At 46.7% G+C, this 14,136-nt stretch overlaps 2 protein-coding genes across 3 annotated transcripts; one reads left to right on the top strand and one right to left on the bottom strand.

Annotated features, from left to right (window-relative positions):
• Nucleotides 1-34: 34 nt before the first annotated feature.
• Nucleotides 35-8,273, top strand: MAPK7 (mitogen-activated protein kinase 7). The gene is made up of 6 exons (XM_072596843.1): nucleotides 35-612; nucleotides 2,629-2,794; nucleotides 3,166-4,232; nucleotides 4,385-4,950; nucleotides 5,257-5,390; nucleotides 7,777-8,273. The coding sequence occupies exons 1-6, from the start codon at nucleotides 366-368 to the stop codon at nucleotides 7,928-7,930; spliced, it is 2,334 nt and encodes a 777-aa protein (XP_072452944.1). The 5' UTR covers nucleotides 35-365; the 3' UTR covers nucleotides 7,931-8,273.
• Nucleotides 6,332-13,195, bottom strand: MFAP4 (microfibril associated protein 4). Of its 2 annotated transcripts, XM_072596844.1 has the most exons (7): nucleotides 13,177-13,195; nucleotides 12,460-12,505; nucleotides 11,988-12,063; nucleotides 11,423-11,577; nucleotides 10,929-11,025; nucleotides 10,601-10,783; nucleotides 6,332-10,121 (listed from the first exon to the last, which is right to left on the bottom strand). In XM_072596844.1, the coding sequence occupies exons 2-7, from the start codon at nucleotides 12,463-12,465 to the stop codon at nucleotides 9,874-9,876; spliced, it is 765 nt and encodes a 254-aa protein (XP_072452945.1). In that variant the 5' UTR covers nucleotides 12,466-12,505; nucleotides 13,177-13,195; the 3' UTR covers nucleotides 6,332-9,873. The 2 variants fall into 2 exon arrangements, with proteins under 2 accessions (XP_072452945.1, XP_072452947.1); XM_072596846.1 differs by lacking the exons at nucleotides 11,988-12,063; nucleotides 12,460-12,505; nucleotides 13,177-13,195 and adding an exon at nucleotides 11,687-11,833.
• Between the last annotated feature and the right edge of the window lie 941 nt (nucleotides 13,196-14,136).

Raw genomic sequence — 14,136 nt, 5'->3', positions numbered from 1 at the left:
CGATTGGGTGTGAGCGGATGGGCGTGGCCAGAGGGGGTGGGGAAGGAGCTCAGCCCTGAGGTGGCGGCTGCGGAGGGTGAGGGAGCGGGTGACCCCAGGTAAACTTTTTTCCCACCCCCCCCCAGCCGCTGTATCCCCCCTTAACTGAGGATCTGGGGATGTCAGGAATCTAACCCCCCCGGGAAGAGCGCGGGAGGGGGGCGCAGCCGTCTGCCGGGTCCGCGGGCCCCTCTCCCTCAGCCCTGCCCCCGCCCCCCGTGCTCGCGAATCTCCCTCTCCCGCCCTGCGCTCGCCCCCCACCCCGGTTCTTGCCCCGTCCCGGGGCGCTCCTGCCCCGCCCCCTTTCCTATTTTCTCTGGGCCGCCATGGCCGAGCCCCGGAAGGAGGAGGAGGAGGAGGAGGAGGACGAGGAGGGGGGCGCCGAGGGTCGCCCCGAGGCCGGGAAGGCGGAGCCTCCCAGCCCGGCAGCCTCCGTGGCGGCCAAGAACCTGGCGCTGCTCAAAGCCCGCTCCTTCGACGTGACCTTCGAGGTGGGGGACGAGTACGAGATCATCGAGACCATCGGAACCGGAGCCTACGGGGTGGTCTCCTCCGCCCGCCGCCGCCTCACCGGTGAGCTCCGTCACGGGGACCCGGGGCTGCCCTGGCCTGCTGCTCCTCCCCCATGGTCCATCTGTGCATGCCACCCATCCGGCCCGTAGGTCTGTACATCCATCCATCCATCCATCATCCACCCGCCCACCACCCTTCCATTCATCATCCAGCCCACTCTTCATCCAGCCTCCCATCCAGCCCGTGGGTCTGTCCATCCATCCATCCACCCACCCACCATCCTTCCATTCATCATCCAGCCAACTCTTCATCCAGCCACCTATCCAGCCCATGGGTCTGTCCATCCATCCATCCATCCATCCATCCACCCACCACCCTTCCATTCATCATCCAGCCCACTCTTCATCCAGCCTCCCATCCAGCCCGTGGGTCTGTCCATCCATCCATCCATCCATCCACCCACCATCCTTCCATTCATCATCCAGCCCACTCTTCATCCAGCCACCCATCCAGCCCATGGGTCTGTCCGTCCATCCATCCATCCATCCATCCACCCACCCACCATCCTTGCATTCATCATCCAGCCACCTATCCAGCCCGTGGGTCTGTCCATCCATCCATCCATCCATCCATCCACCCACCCACCATCCTTCCATTCATCATCCAGCCAACTCTTCATCCAGCCACCTATCCAGCCCATGGGTCTGTCCATCCATCCATCCATCCACCCACCCACCCACCATCCTTCTATTCATCATCCAGCCACCCATCCAGGCCATGGGTCTGTCCATCCATCCATCCTTCCACCCACCCACCCACCACCCTTCCATTCGTCATCCAGCCAACTCTCCATCCATCCCTTCATCTAGTCATCCCTATTGGGAGTCGTCCTTTGTATCGAATTTCCCAGAAATTCTATGAGAATCCTAGCTTTGGGGAACTTATTCCATGTACTCTTATTTTATTTATTTGAGTATATATGCTACTCACTTCCAGCCTTTGGAATATGAGATCCTGGAGAGCCCTGGACTGTTCTATATTTGTCCTTGTGTTCCACCTCCCCCACCCCACTCCTCATGCCTTCCTCAGTGCTTGATGAACTGTGTGCCTGTAGAGCGAACCAATGAAATGTTAGATTTATTCCTGGCTCTTTCTGCTTCTCAGAGCTTTCTCTGGTTTCCTTCATAATATCTTTTGAAGTAAGCAAGATGTGTTTGTATCTGTGTATGTATATGTATACATGTACAGGTATATACCTAGACATGTGTGTGCATATACATGTGTAGGCATACATGTGTGTACAATACATGTGCCCACATGATATGTGTTTACATTATGTGTGTATATATAACATACACATGAATATTATGTATGCATACACATATAAATAGCTGTAACATGTTACATATAACACATGTGTGATGCAATATATACGTATACATAGGTATACACATATATATACCTATGTATACAGAAGTATACATATATATATATACAAATATAAAAATAGCTATTCCCAGATGATTTCCAGAGAAATGTGACTTCTCTGGAGATCACATCTGCTAAGTAGCAACTCAGGAACCAGAGGAGAGGCCTCCTAACTCCTACCCCAGGGTGTAAACCATTGAGGAAGGTGGGAACCTAGGGTAATGGGGAAAAGGAAGGAAGGAAAGAAACAAGCATTTATTAAGTACCTGCTCTATGCCAGGAAGTGTGCTAAGCACTTTACAGATAGCATTTCATTTGTTTCTCACAATAACCTTGTAGATGTTGTTATTATCCCCTCTTACAGTTGAAGAAAGTGAAGTAGACAAAAGTCAAGTGATTTGCACAGAGTGATAGCTAGTAAGTGTCTAAGGCTGGATTTGAAATGAGGTCTTGACTCCAGACTCAGTGCTCAATCTGTTTCGCCACCTAGCTGAAAAAGATCAGTATCTGAACCAGAGACTACCTAGGCTGCTGGATGGAGAAATGTTGGTAGAGAACTTTAGCCTCTTCTTTATAAATATATCAGACTCTATATATCCTACCTAGATATACCAGATTGAAAGCTGATCTTTCTTTTTCTCTCTCAAGGCCAGCAGGTAGCCATCAAGAAGATCCCCAATGCTTTTGATGTAGTAACCAATGCCAAGCGGACCCTCCGGGAGCTGAAGATCCTTAAACACTTTAAGCATGACAATATCATTGCCATCAAGGACATTCTGAAGCCCACTGTACCCTATGGGGAATTCAAATCTGTGTAAGGACTAGAACCAGCAGGGTGGGTTTTAAGGTTAGAGTCAGGAGAGTATCTTGAAGTGAGGATCGTAGTACCTGAGTTTTAAATGAGTAGGTGAGTTTCATAGAATGGTGGTTGTCAGGACACCTTGACATAAGAAATGGCAATTAGAAAAGACAGATTCCTGTGATAGGCTGTGAGGCATTTTCCAAGGGAACAAGTTCTTGATGGTCCCAGGAAGAGTTAAAACTGCAGATCCTCCTACAGGTCCACTGGGAAAATAGTTACTCTTGGGGGAGTCTGATCCTGAAGATAATCCTGAGGTAGAATGATGGGTTGGGAAAGGAGAGCTAAGTGCTACTGTGCCTAAGTCTTTTTACTTTCTGTCTCAGTTATGTTGTCCTGGACTTGATGGAGAGTGACCTACACCAGATCATCCATTCCTCCCAGCCACTCACCTTGGAGCACGTACGCTACTTCTTGTACCAGCTGCTTAGAGGACTTAAGTATATGCACTCAGCCCAGGTGATCCATCGTGATCTCAAACCCTCCAATCTGCTGGTGAATGAAAACTGTGAGCTGAAAATAGGTGACTTTGGCATGGCTCGGGGCCTTTGCACTTCTCCAGCTGAGCATCAGTACTTCATGACTGAATATGTTGCCACACGCTGGTACCGTGCCCCTGAGCTCATGCTCTCCCTGCATGAGTATACACAGGCCATCGACTTGTGGTCTGTGGGATGCATTTTTGGAGAGATGCTGGCTCGACGACAGCTTTTTCCAGGCAAGAACTATGTCCACCAGCTTCAGCTGATCATGACAGTGTTGGGGACTCCATCACCATCTGTGATCCAGGCTGTGGGGGCAGAACGGGTACGTGCCTACATCCAGAGTTTGCCTCCACGCCAGCCAGTGCCCTGGGAGACAGTATACCCAGGTGCTGATAGGCAAGCACTGTCACTTCTGGGCTCCATGCTGCGCTTTGAGCCTGGTGCTCGGATCTCAGCTGCAGCTGCCTTGCGCCACCCATTCCTAGCTAAGTACCATGACCCTGATGATGAGCCAGACTGTGCCCCACCTTTTGATTTTGCCTTTGACCGGGAGGCCCTGACCCGTGAACGAATAAAAGAGGCCATCGTGGCTGAGATTGGTGACTTTCATGCCCGACGTGAGGGAATCCGCCAGCAGATCCGTTTCCAGCCCTTATTGCAGCCTGTGGCTGGAGAACAGTGCTGCCCTGATGTAGAGATGGCCAGTCCCCGAGGACCTGGTTCAGATTGTGCCATGGAGTCACCACCTCCAGCCCTACCTCCCCCTGGACCTACATCCAACACCATAGACTTGACCTCCTCTCAGCCTCCTCTACCCACTGGAGATCCCGCCCCACCTAAAAAAGATGGAGCCATCTCAGACAATACCAAAGCTGCTCTCAAGGCTGCCTTAAGGAACCGGCTTAAAGGTGAAAGAAGGAAGCATGGGTAGAGGGAGGGTAATAGGATAGAAATGAGCATAGGAGTGGGAGAACCAGTTACAGAATTTGGTGGTGGTATTGGGTATACCTAGATCTTGGACACAGCAAGCTCCTCATTTCCTTCCCTTACACTCATGCAGATGGTCCCAGTGCACCTCTAGAGGCCCCTGAGCCACGAAAACCAGTAACAGCCCAAGAGCGGCAGAGGGAGCGGGAGGAGAAGAGAAGGCGGCGACAGGAGCGAGCCAAGGAGCGAGAGAAACGACAGAAGGAGAGAGAACGCAAAGAAAGGAGTGTAGGGGCAGGGGGTGGTCCCTCTGGTGATCCCCTGGCTGGGCTGGTGCTGAGTGACAATGACCGAAGCTTATTAGAACGTTGGACTCGCATGGCCCAGCCTCCAGCTCCACCCCCTGGGCCAGCAGCCCCTACCCAACCACCCCCTGCTCCTCCTCCTGGACCTACCCCTCAACTGGGACCTTCTCCACTCCCAGCTACTATCTCATCTGGTCTCCAGGCTCCAGTTACACCCCTTCCAGTCCCCCAACCACTGGTTCCACCTCCTAGCCTTCCTGGCCCCACCCCCACAGGAACCATGCCTTACTTTCCACCTGGCCCACCCCCATCAGATCTAGGGGGATCACATCAGGCTTCCACGTCAGAGTCACCGGATGTGAACCTGGTGACTCAACAGCTATCTAAGTCGCAGGTAAGGAAAGAGATTGAGAAGTATCTTGGTTAAGGCCATGGCCACAAAGTTAAGTCAGAACACCTTAAGTATGATTTAAGATTAGTAGAAAGGGATTGAATTTGAAAGTAGGATTTGGGGTTCCTTTGGATTTTCTGGGAAAAATAGTGAAGATAAAAGAAGAGTCACTGGCCATGTCTACAGGGATTTGGATATTCTAGCTCAGGAGTGAAGATGGACACAGGTTCTTCACAGTAGTCTTGAAAAGACAATAGGTTATAATAACGACCTGAACTTAAGTTTGTCTGTCTTCCCCTCTCTCTGCAGGTGGATGATCTGCTGCCCCCTGTTTTCTCAGGAACCCCAAAGGGCAGTGGGGCTGGCTATGGAGTTGGCTTTGATTTGGAGGAATTCCTCAATCAATCTTTTGATATGGGTGTGGCTGATGGGCCTCATGACAGGTGAGTGAGGATGTGGCTTGAGAGAGAATTGAGAGGAAGGAGAAGGAATCTTTTAAGAGAAGAAATCTTGGAGAATTAGGGAACCCAAGGCAAGGGTTCTTAATCCATTTTGTGTTACCAACTGCTGCACAATCTAGTGGAGGCTGTGGATCCTTTCTCAGAAGAATGTTTTTAGATATAGACAAGTCTCACCTTACTTAAATTCACATTACATAAACATAAAGAATTACGTAAAGAATTCTGAAAGAAATCTGCATTCCAAAAATTATGAAAATTCCTTATGCAAAACAGATGCTGTACAATAAGACGCTGTATATTATGGGCACCATAAGTGGTGGTGGGAAGCTGAGAAGTATCTAAGTCAGTTCCTGTGAGTCTGGAGACAGTGAGCGATACTGGGCCTTTCCCTGTGGTCAGTAATTATCCTTATATTTTCATCATGGCTGGCAGCGAACATGCTTTTGAGGGGAAAAATAAGCCATCTTGTAAACATAAGCAGTAGACTTGAAATGAAAATGAAAATAATTAGGAAATAGGAACAGGGACAGAAGTTGTCATTGATTGCACATTAACTTAGTCTTTCAGTGTCAGTTGTGAAGGATACTTCTGAGGATAAAGGCATGCTTGCATTAAGTTGACTTACCTGCTGAAACAAAGGTGCTCTTCTAGAAACAGAGAAACTATTAACTGTGTGGATAGAAGACTATACTCGGAAGAATATTCCATTGAGCTTGATAAAAATTCAAGTTAAGACTCGAAGTTTCTTTGAAGATTTAAATGTAAAGTAACCTGAAGGAATACAGGCTTTTACAACAAGTGGTGGTTGGTTTGCATGACTGTAGTATTTCCTAATGTACAAGTGTCAGGAAGCTGCTAGTGCAGACATTGAAGCAGCAAAGAAGAGCCCACAATTCTTGCAAAAAATAATAGATGAAAGTCCCTCCTGGTTAGAGCAGATCTTTAATGTAGATGGAACAAAGAAGGATTCCTTGAACCTACATCTTGGTGGAGAAAAAATGATGCCAGGGCATAGAGCTTTGAAAAATAGAGGAACTCTTCTGCTTGGAGACATTGCATCTGGGAATTGCACGTTGTTGTGCGTTACTCAGAAAATCCCAGAAGTCTGAATCAGCAAGGCAGCCCTCCTATGCATTATTTCACTAACCCTAAGACACTCTAAGATATAACCCCTGTCATCTTTGAATAACAGTTTTCTCTAAGTCAAGAAGTTTTGATAATGGTATTCCTTTCGAGATTCTGCTTATTTTGGATAATGGTCACTGTCCCCATCTGGATGATTTTAATTTAAATGTGAAAGTAGTCTATCTTCCCCCTTATACTACCTTACATTTGCCCAGGCAATTGCAACTTTGGATGCAGATAAGGACTTAACATTGAGAAATTTCTGGAAGTCCTATAATATTTACTATGCAATCCTGAATATTACTAAGGCATGGGAAAATGTAAAAAAAAAACATGTATGAAGAGAGTTTGGAAAAAAAGTGTGAACTAAACTCATTCCTAGTTTTATGGATTTGAGGAAGTGAGTAACTGGATTGTAACATTGGCATAAGAATTGGAGTTGGAGCTAGAGATGCATGAGAATGATGTAAAGGAGTGATTGAGTTTCATAGAGAAGGACTGTCAGTTGAGAATCTCATTAAGATTGTGGAAGAGAAGAGGGAAGCTTCGGAACTGTGGTTAAGCCAAAAAGGTTTGCAGGGAAAACAGTTGGCAGAAGCATTTCATCATTTGATTGAAATTTTTTCTTGTATTGAAAAGATGGATCCAAATACTTCAAGATTTTTAAAAGTTCAAAGACCAGTTGAAGAGAATATTGCTAGCTATTATCAGTATACAAGGAAAAAAAGAGAGTCACTGTCCAAACATCTCTCAATAGCATCATTAAAAAAGTTGTGCAGCCAACCACGAGTGATAAAGGCTAGGTATAACTGGTGAGGAAGAAGCAGCAGACTGCACACCAGTGTTAACTTTACAGCTTGCTTTATCATTAACCTTACCTTTCAATTTCATAATGCTGTTTATTATCATGGCACAATGTTTAATGTCTGCACTTTACGGTTCTTGTAAATATATTATTTTGTGTATAGACTAAGTGAAGTGGGTGAGTAGGGGCAAATTCACATTACCTGAAAGTCAATTTACATAGAGGTCTGTGGAACAGTTCACTTCCATAAAGTGAGAACTGTGTGTATGTAAAATAAAAATATATAAGATTACAAAGGAAACCAATTATATTGATACAGAATCATTAACATATTAAAAACCCCAGGTTAAGGACTCTTACTCTAAAGCATGGGATACAACTTGACCTTGCTGATTAATTCTGTTCCCTTCTCCGTTCTCTTCTCTTTTCTTCCTGTAGCCAAACAGACTCAGCCCCGCTGTCAGCCTCTCTGCTTACTGATTGGTTAGAAGGGCATGGGATGAACCCAGCTGACATTGAGTCTCTACAACGTGAGATCCAGATGGACTCTCCTATGCTGCTGGCTGACCTGCCTGATCTCCAGGAGCCTTGAGGACCAGGCTTTAAAAATCTGTGTTTGAGCTGGGGAGAGGGGAACAAGATCCTTCAGTTTAGGTCAAAGGCAGGGTCTAGAAAGAAAACCCCAAAAGACTGAGAATCCGTGTTTTGATGGGGAGAATAGGAACACCATTTTATTCTCCAGGTTCATCTCAAATTCACTGTGCAACCTTAGGTGTAAGCCTCAGTATTTGTAAAACTCTGGGGAAATTAGGAGGGCCCAGGAAGTTCTGTTGCCCATCACTTCTTGGAGCTGCCACTTCCAGTATTAAATTTTTTTTTTTAATTTTTTACATTCCTGTTATTGTGGGACCAGTGAAATATAAGATTGATCCTTACTTCTGTCTCCAAGTGTCATTTTGGGAATTGAGGGAAACATTTGAAAGGGTGAACATTAGGAGAGCAGGAAGCCTGGGCTTAGGAGCCATTTGAAAGTCTAGCAAATTCTTTCAAACCAGCAACAGAAGAAACAGGTTCTTTAGATTGGGTATTCCTGTAGGTTTATTGACAAATTGTGGTCTCCACTTGGCTATTTCTGTAGCTAGTCTACTCCTTATCCTATCTCTCTCTCTTCTCCACTTTGTGCTCCTAGCAAACTGCTGTAGAGTTGTAGTCTTTTCTCCTGTCTGAAGAATGCAGTCTGAACGGGAGGTAGTACCTGCTTACTGGGAGTAGACTAAGATACCGTGGTAAGATAGTTTCATCCCAACAATGAGCCATTTCCTTCTCACCCTCCTTCCTTATACGTGCCACTAAAATGCACTTGATTGGATGAGGTGGGATGACTGGATCTTATACATTTTTATCAAGAGTGTACAATATAAACTGGGAAATAGAACAGAAAGCAACTAACTAGCCTTGAGGGAGTGAAGGAGGTCAGGCACAGCTGGTACTGGAGTGTGGCCCTTTCTACTACTCACCTCTGAAGTGGAATAAGATTTCAGGAAAGGATATGATGACAATAGTAGAGTTCTAGAGTAGGAGGGTTGGCAGCCATTATATATAAACCAGAGTGGTGTTGGCTCCACAGTGGGACATAGCAACAGCTAATTATGATATTAGCATGATATTAGCTGGCCCTGGAGTGAAGAATTGACAACTGAGGAAGACTGCCAAAGGCAGCTGGCTCCAGGTTGGAATTGAAGAGACCATAGCTAATGAAGTAGTGACTCTGTGACCTCGAGGACAATCATAACCTTAAGTGGCAGAATAACCATTTCTGGGGTGAGTATGTAGTCACAGCTTAATAGGATAGCCAAACCAAGCTGGGCACAGCTCATTAGAAAAATCCAAGGGCATGGTTAGTAAACAACCCTACTTGGATGATGAGAGGTTAACAGTTGGTTCATTCAGCCTCTTTAGGGAGGGAGGGAGCCACACTATATATATAATGGACCTTAGATTAGATATGGTGCTGTTAGCCAGACAGAGCAATAAGCTAGATCTGGGGTAGGGGTAACAGGATCTGAGTAATAGTGGTGGGTTTGGGTTTTTTGGTCTAGACCTGTACCTTCACTGATGTGGGGAATTTCCTGTAAAGAAAATCCCATTCTTGGAGATAGATAACTTATCTCTAATTGCATCAGAGAGGGTCATCTTTGGACACAGGTTACTTGACTTAATCAGGATAATCTAGGTAGTATGTGTCAGAGAGAGGATTTGAACTGAGGTCTTCCTAACTCCAAGGCTGCCCTGTATCCAATGCACCACTCTCCTCATTGATGTCTGTGCATAAAAATGAATTAGATCTAGGGAGGACTGACAACAGCTGAGTAAAAGACAAAGACCATTAACTTAGGAGCCAGGCATAAGAGCTAACTGACTGATAAAAGCAAAAATACGAGGGTAGGGGAGTCGATAGAAAACTGAAAAGCCACAGAAACGAGTAGCAGAATAGAGAGGTGGGGGAGGGCTATAATCATAAAAAGGGTATTGCCCTTAGATACGGCGAATCTTCATCTCAGTACGCTTAAGAGAATAATAGAATCCTTTCCACTGGGCCCAGTTGATACCATTGGCATAGGAAACATGGGTCCCCCCCAGATAGAAGCCATTGAGATTTGCAAAGTGACAGCTCCGGAACCAGAAGGCTCCAGATGAGAGTGCTGCACAATTCTGCACAAATTGGTCCTGGTCCTTGTCAAAGGTGGAGAATTTCTGGCCACTGTGGTAGGAAAGAGAATCACCTAGGAAGAAGTGAGGAGAGGAGAGCACAGGTTGGGGAATTGATTGTAAAAACTGAATGGATATGGGTGGAGAATGACTATAGTAGAATATGAAAATGAGATCTACCTAACATGGCAAACTGAGGGCAAGGGGAAGATAGCTGCCTGCCCCACCCTTGCCAGATTTTAGACAAATGTGACTTCTGAAATTAAGGGAAACATCTGCTCTATGATGGGGGAGAGGGAAGGAGAAGGCTTGGAGCAAAGCTGACTATAGCTTCCTTTTGGTGCCAAGGCTGAGGCTGAAGTTTGGCTCTGTATCAGCTGTGGTTTCTGCCAGATATGGGAGGGGAAGATGGGTGGGACCTCAGAGGGAATGCAAGGGCCTCAGGCTTGGGGACCAGTCTGGTAGTGCCAGCTTCTATTCACCTCTCCTTTCCAAGGGCCCTGGGGAATAGCAGGGAAATGACCAAGAGGAATGAGACACAGTTGAGTGTTACCTGCTCCCCCGTCTTCAAAACCAGCTACGTAGAGAGTGTAGCCATCTTCCTCTGCGTTGATAGCATTGGGGGAAATAGAGAATTCTGTGTACTTGGCATGGGCTGTATTGTTCTCAAAGTCTTCCAAATCTACACGCAGCTCATACTTTTGCTTCAGAGTCAGGAGGTGGATGTTCTTTAGCCCTAGAAGGCCAAGGGAGTTTAGGAACCAGTCTGTCTTCCAATGCCCCCACCCTAGAATTCAAGTAATCAGTCCCTGGCAGTCTCTCAGCCTCCACGCCCTTCCCAGACGTCTGCCCTTCTGGCCCCAGTTCCCTTTTCACCTTACCCAGCCAGTACTCTCCATCAGCTCGTCCAAAGCCCAGCTTGTAGTCATTCCAGCCCCTGAAGAAGCTGACAGAGCCATTGAATCTCTTCTGGAAAACCTGGAGCAAAGAAAGTGGAAAGTTGGACTGGGCAAAACCTGATAAGGGATAGGGAGGATGGGGATTGTTTGGAATTGATTCTGGTACTCCTTGAATCAACTCCTATATTCAAGTTTTTCTTCTCATACAGTTCCCTTCTCAACAGCATCTTGTTCTCCCTATAAAGTGCCTCAACTTTCTAAGGCTTTCCTCTCTTCAATCCAGTTTTCCTGAGCTTCCTTCTTATAGAATCCAAAAGTCAGAGCCAGAACTGAGCTTAGAGCTCAACTATACAATTCTCATTTTATAGATGAAGGAATAGGGATCCAGATCAATTAAGTGACTGGCTTAGAACTGCTGTCTCCATTTCTAGTCTCCCTGTCCTGTGACAGCTCAGCAACTCTCCTGTCTGTCTTACCGTCCATCTGCCATCCTCGGTGCTCATATCACAGAAGACTGGCACAGGAACACTGGGTCCTGAAGGGTAGATAAGGTAAACCCCATCGGTTCGGAAACCCTGAGCATGGATGTCATCGCAGTCCAGGGGCTGCTGAGCACAAGTCTTTTCCAGAGCTAAGAGACAGAGAACAAAAAATATCAGTTGCTGGTTTTCTCTGGAGGTGGAAAATCTTGGGTTTTTTTTATAGATCCAAAGAGCTGAAAGAGATCATGTTTTCCAAACCTGTCATTTTACCGCTGAACCTACTGAGGCATAGAGTTCCTCAGTCAGTCAGTGACAGAGCTGAGATTCGAACCTCGGTCTCCTGATTGCCAGTTCAGTGCACTATCTCACTGTCCACTCCTGCTCTCCGTATCATGCTCCCATCGCTATCCCTAACCAAGTGCTTTCTAAGTCTCTGGTTCGGAATTGTCTCCACCCATCCTGTTCCTCTGATTCAAAGGAGTGCTTTCTCCTGCACCCTCTTGCCCCCTTTTCTGTTCCCAAGGGATTAGGATGTGGATGTCCCTGGTTAGCAGCTTACCATCTCCTCGGATTCCAAGAGACTGGGCGGAGCAGTAGGGAGTCTGAAGGAAGAGGCAGAGCAGCGGCAGAGAGAGCTGGAGAAAGAACATAAAAGGTTACATACACAGGGTCCCGGAACTTTCCGGCATCAACCCTAGTCAATTTAGTGTTTTAAGACTCTTGCTTGAGAAGCAGTATTGTCGCCCGCCAAGGAATTTTTTTCCTTTGACTGGAGCCCCTGATAAGCTTACCGTGCGCCTAAGTGATAAGGCCTCCTTCCACCCCAAATTATAAGGAGAAACAACTAGTTCCCGCCACTCTCAATTTCATCTCCCTCCAGCATCCTCTGTATCCTTTCAGTTGATTGCACCCACATAAGGGTTTCTAATTATGTAAGCGCCTCCCTTGGGTGACAGATCCATTCGAAGCCATAATGGTGGACTGCCTGGGTAGGAGATCCCGGCTCTGGGGCCAAGTTTTTCTCCCGATACCTTCATGTTGTCCGCTCGGCTTGAAGGCTGTTCTCTCTCTGCAGTGCTGGGACAGGACAGAGTTATTTGTCTGAGCACCAGCCAGGTCTTCCCAGATCCCTCCCCCCACCCCCTTGTCTGCAATCTCCCCCTCCCCCGTCCCTTACTGAAACAGGATCAGTTTACACTAGAAGGAGGAGGGGGTCAGGGGTGGGGGTGAGTGGGAATGGGGCCAGTGGGACACCTGGCTCTCATTACTGGCTGTCTGAGAAAAAGCACAGCAGACATTAACTCATTGCTGGACCCAGCGTCCTAGCCCCCCAACCCATGCGTTCCCTTGTCGTACTCCACATTCCTTTCCAGTTAGAGATGCTCTGATCTCTTCGTTCCCAGCATATCAACCTAGTTCCCACTTCCCGCTCTTGTTCCCAGCCATCCCATTTTAGCCCTTTAAATTCTCCACATCCCTCTTCTTCCCAATGGTTCCCCCTGCAGACATCTGTTTATTTTCTCTTCTTCCTTTTTCATATCTGCATTTAATCAGTCATTTCTCCCCCCTGGGTTTTTGGAAGGGAATGAAGTGTGATGTGGAGAAATGAGGATTTTGAGGTAATATGCCTGAATTCTAGAGAGGGAAAACAATTGAAGACTGGAAATAAGATGTCAGGGTTATATGAGGGGATGGAGATTGAGTAAGGACAGGATACCTAATTTTTGAACCCCTGTTTTAGGACTTACCTCTGTCTCTTGAGAACCTGGTAAGGATGGGATGAGGGGGAGCAGACTGTAGGAGGTTAGAGGGTGAGTGAGGAGGGGTAAAAGGGGCCAAGTCTTATTTGCTGGCTAAGCTGGGACATTTCTGAGTTGTGAGCACAGTTTCTGTCCCCACTCCAGCCTCTCTGTCTGTCCCCAGTTCCAGCCAGCAGCAGCCCCCACCTCCGTCTCCTTTCTGTGCCCAGTCTCTCTCTCATGGCTTTTCTCCCAGTTTATCCCAGTTAATCCCAGTTCACATGATTCCTCTGTCTCTATACATAATGATAACTTGTTTTGTTACCACTCTTTCCACCTCAGGTCAGTATCAGTCTTCATCCCTCCCATGTTTTCTCTCAGTCTCTTGGTCCCTCTGAATTATTTTAAAAATGTTTTTCTTATCTCAGAGAACTCTTTCATGCTTCCCCATGGCTTTCAGGAACTTTTGCTTTTTGAAGGGCAAAGTAGCCAAGGGGTGGTATATGGCAAGGCTGTATGAGGACACCTAATGTCTGAACAGTGAGGGCAGTCTCAAGTTTGCAGAGCTGGATGAAGAGATTGAGATGAAGATAGCAGAAAATGAGAGGTTGCCATTGTATAAAACTGGTCTCAGCTAGTTTCAAAATGGAACTAGGACTGTTGAGGCCAAACAAGAGTCTTCCTAGAACTCCCAGATTCTGCTGCAGAAGTTCAAGGCAGATCTTGGAGACTATGCAGTGAGCAGATTCATTCCAAGAAAGACAATGAAGTGTGGGACCAGAAGTCAAGGCAATCCACTCCAAGGAAGCACCTGGAAAGCCAGGGCTGCGTTCTGTAATAACTTCATTTTAAAAAAAAGTTTTTCCAATTACATGTAAACACAATTTTTAAATTTGAGTTCCAAATTCTCTTTCTCCCTCCCTCTCCTCCTCCTTCCTTGCAAAGAAAAGTAACTTGATATAGATTATT

Source organism: Notamacropus eugenii, chromosome 3, assembly GCF_028372415.1.
Source record: "Notamacropus eugenii isolate mMacEug1 chromosome 3, mMacEug1.pri_v2, whole genome shotgun sequence".
Taxonomy (NCBI): domain Eukaryota; kingdom Metazoa; phylum Chordata; class Mammalia; order Diprotodontia; family Macropodidae; genus Notamacropus; species Notamacropus eugenii.
Note: the sequence above shows the minus strand (reverse complement) of the source record. Positions and strands in the feature narration are given on the sequence as shown.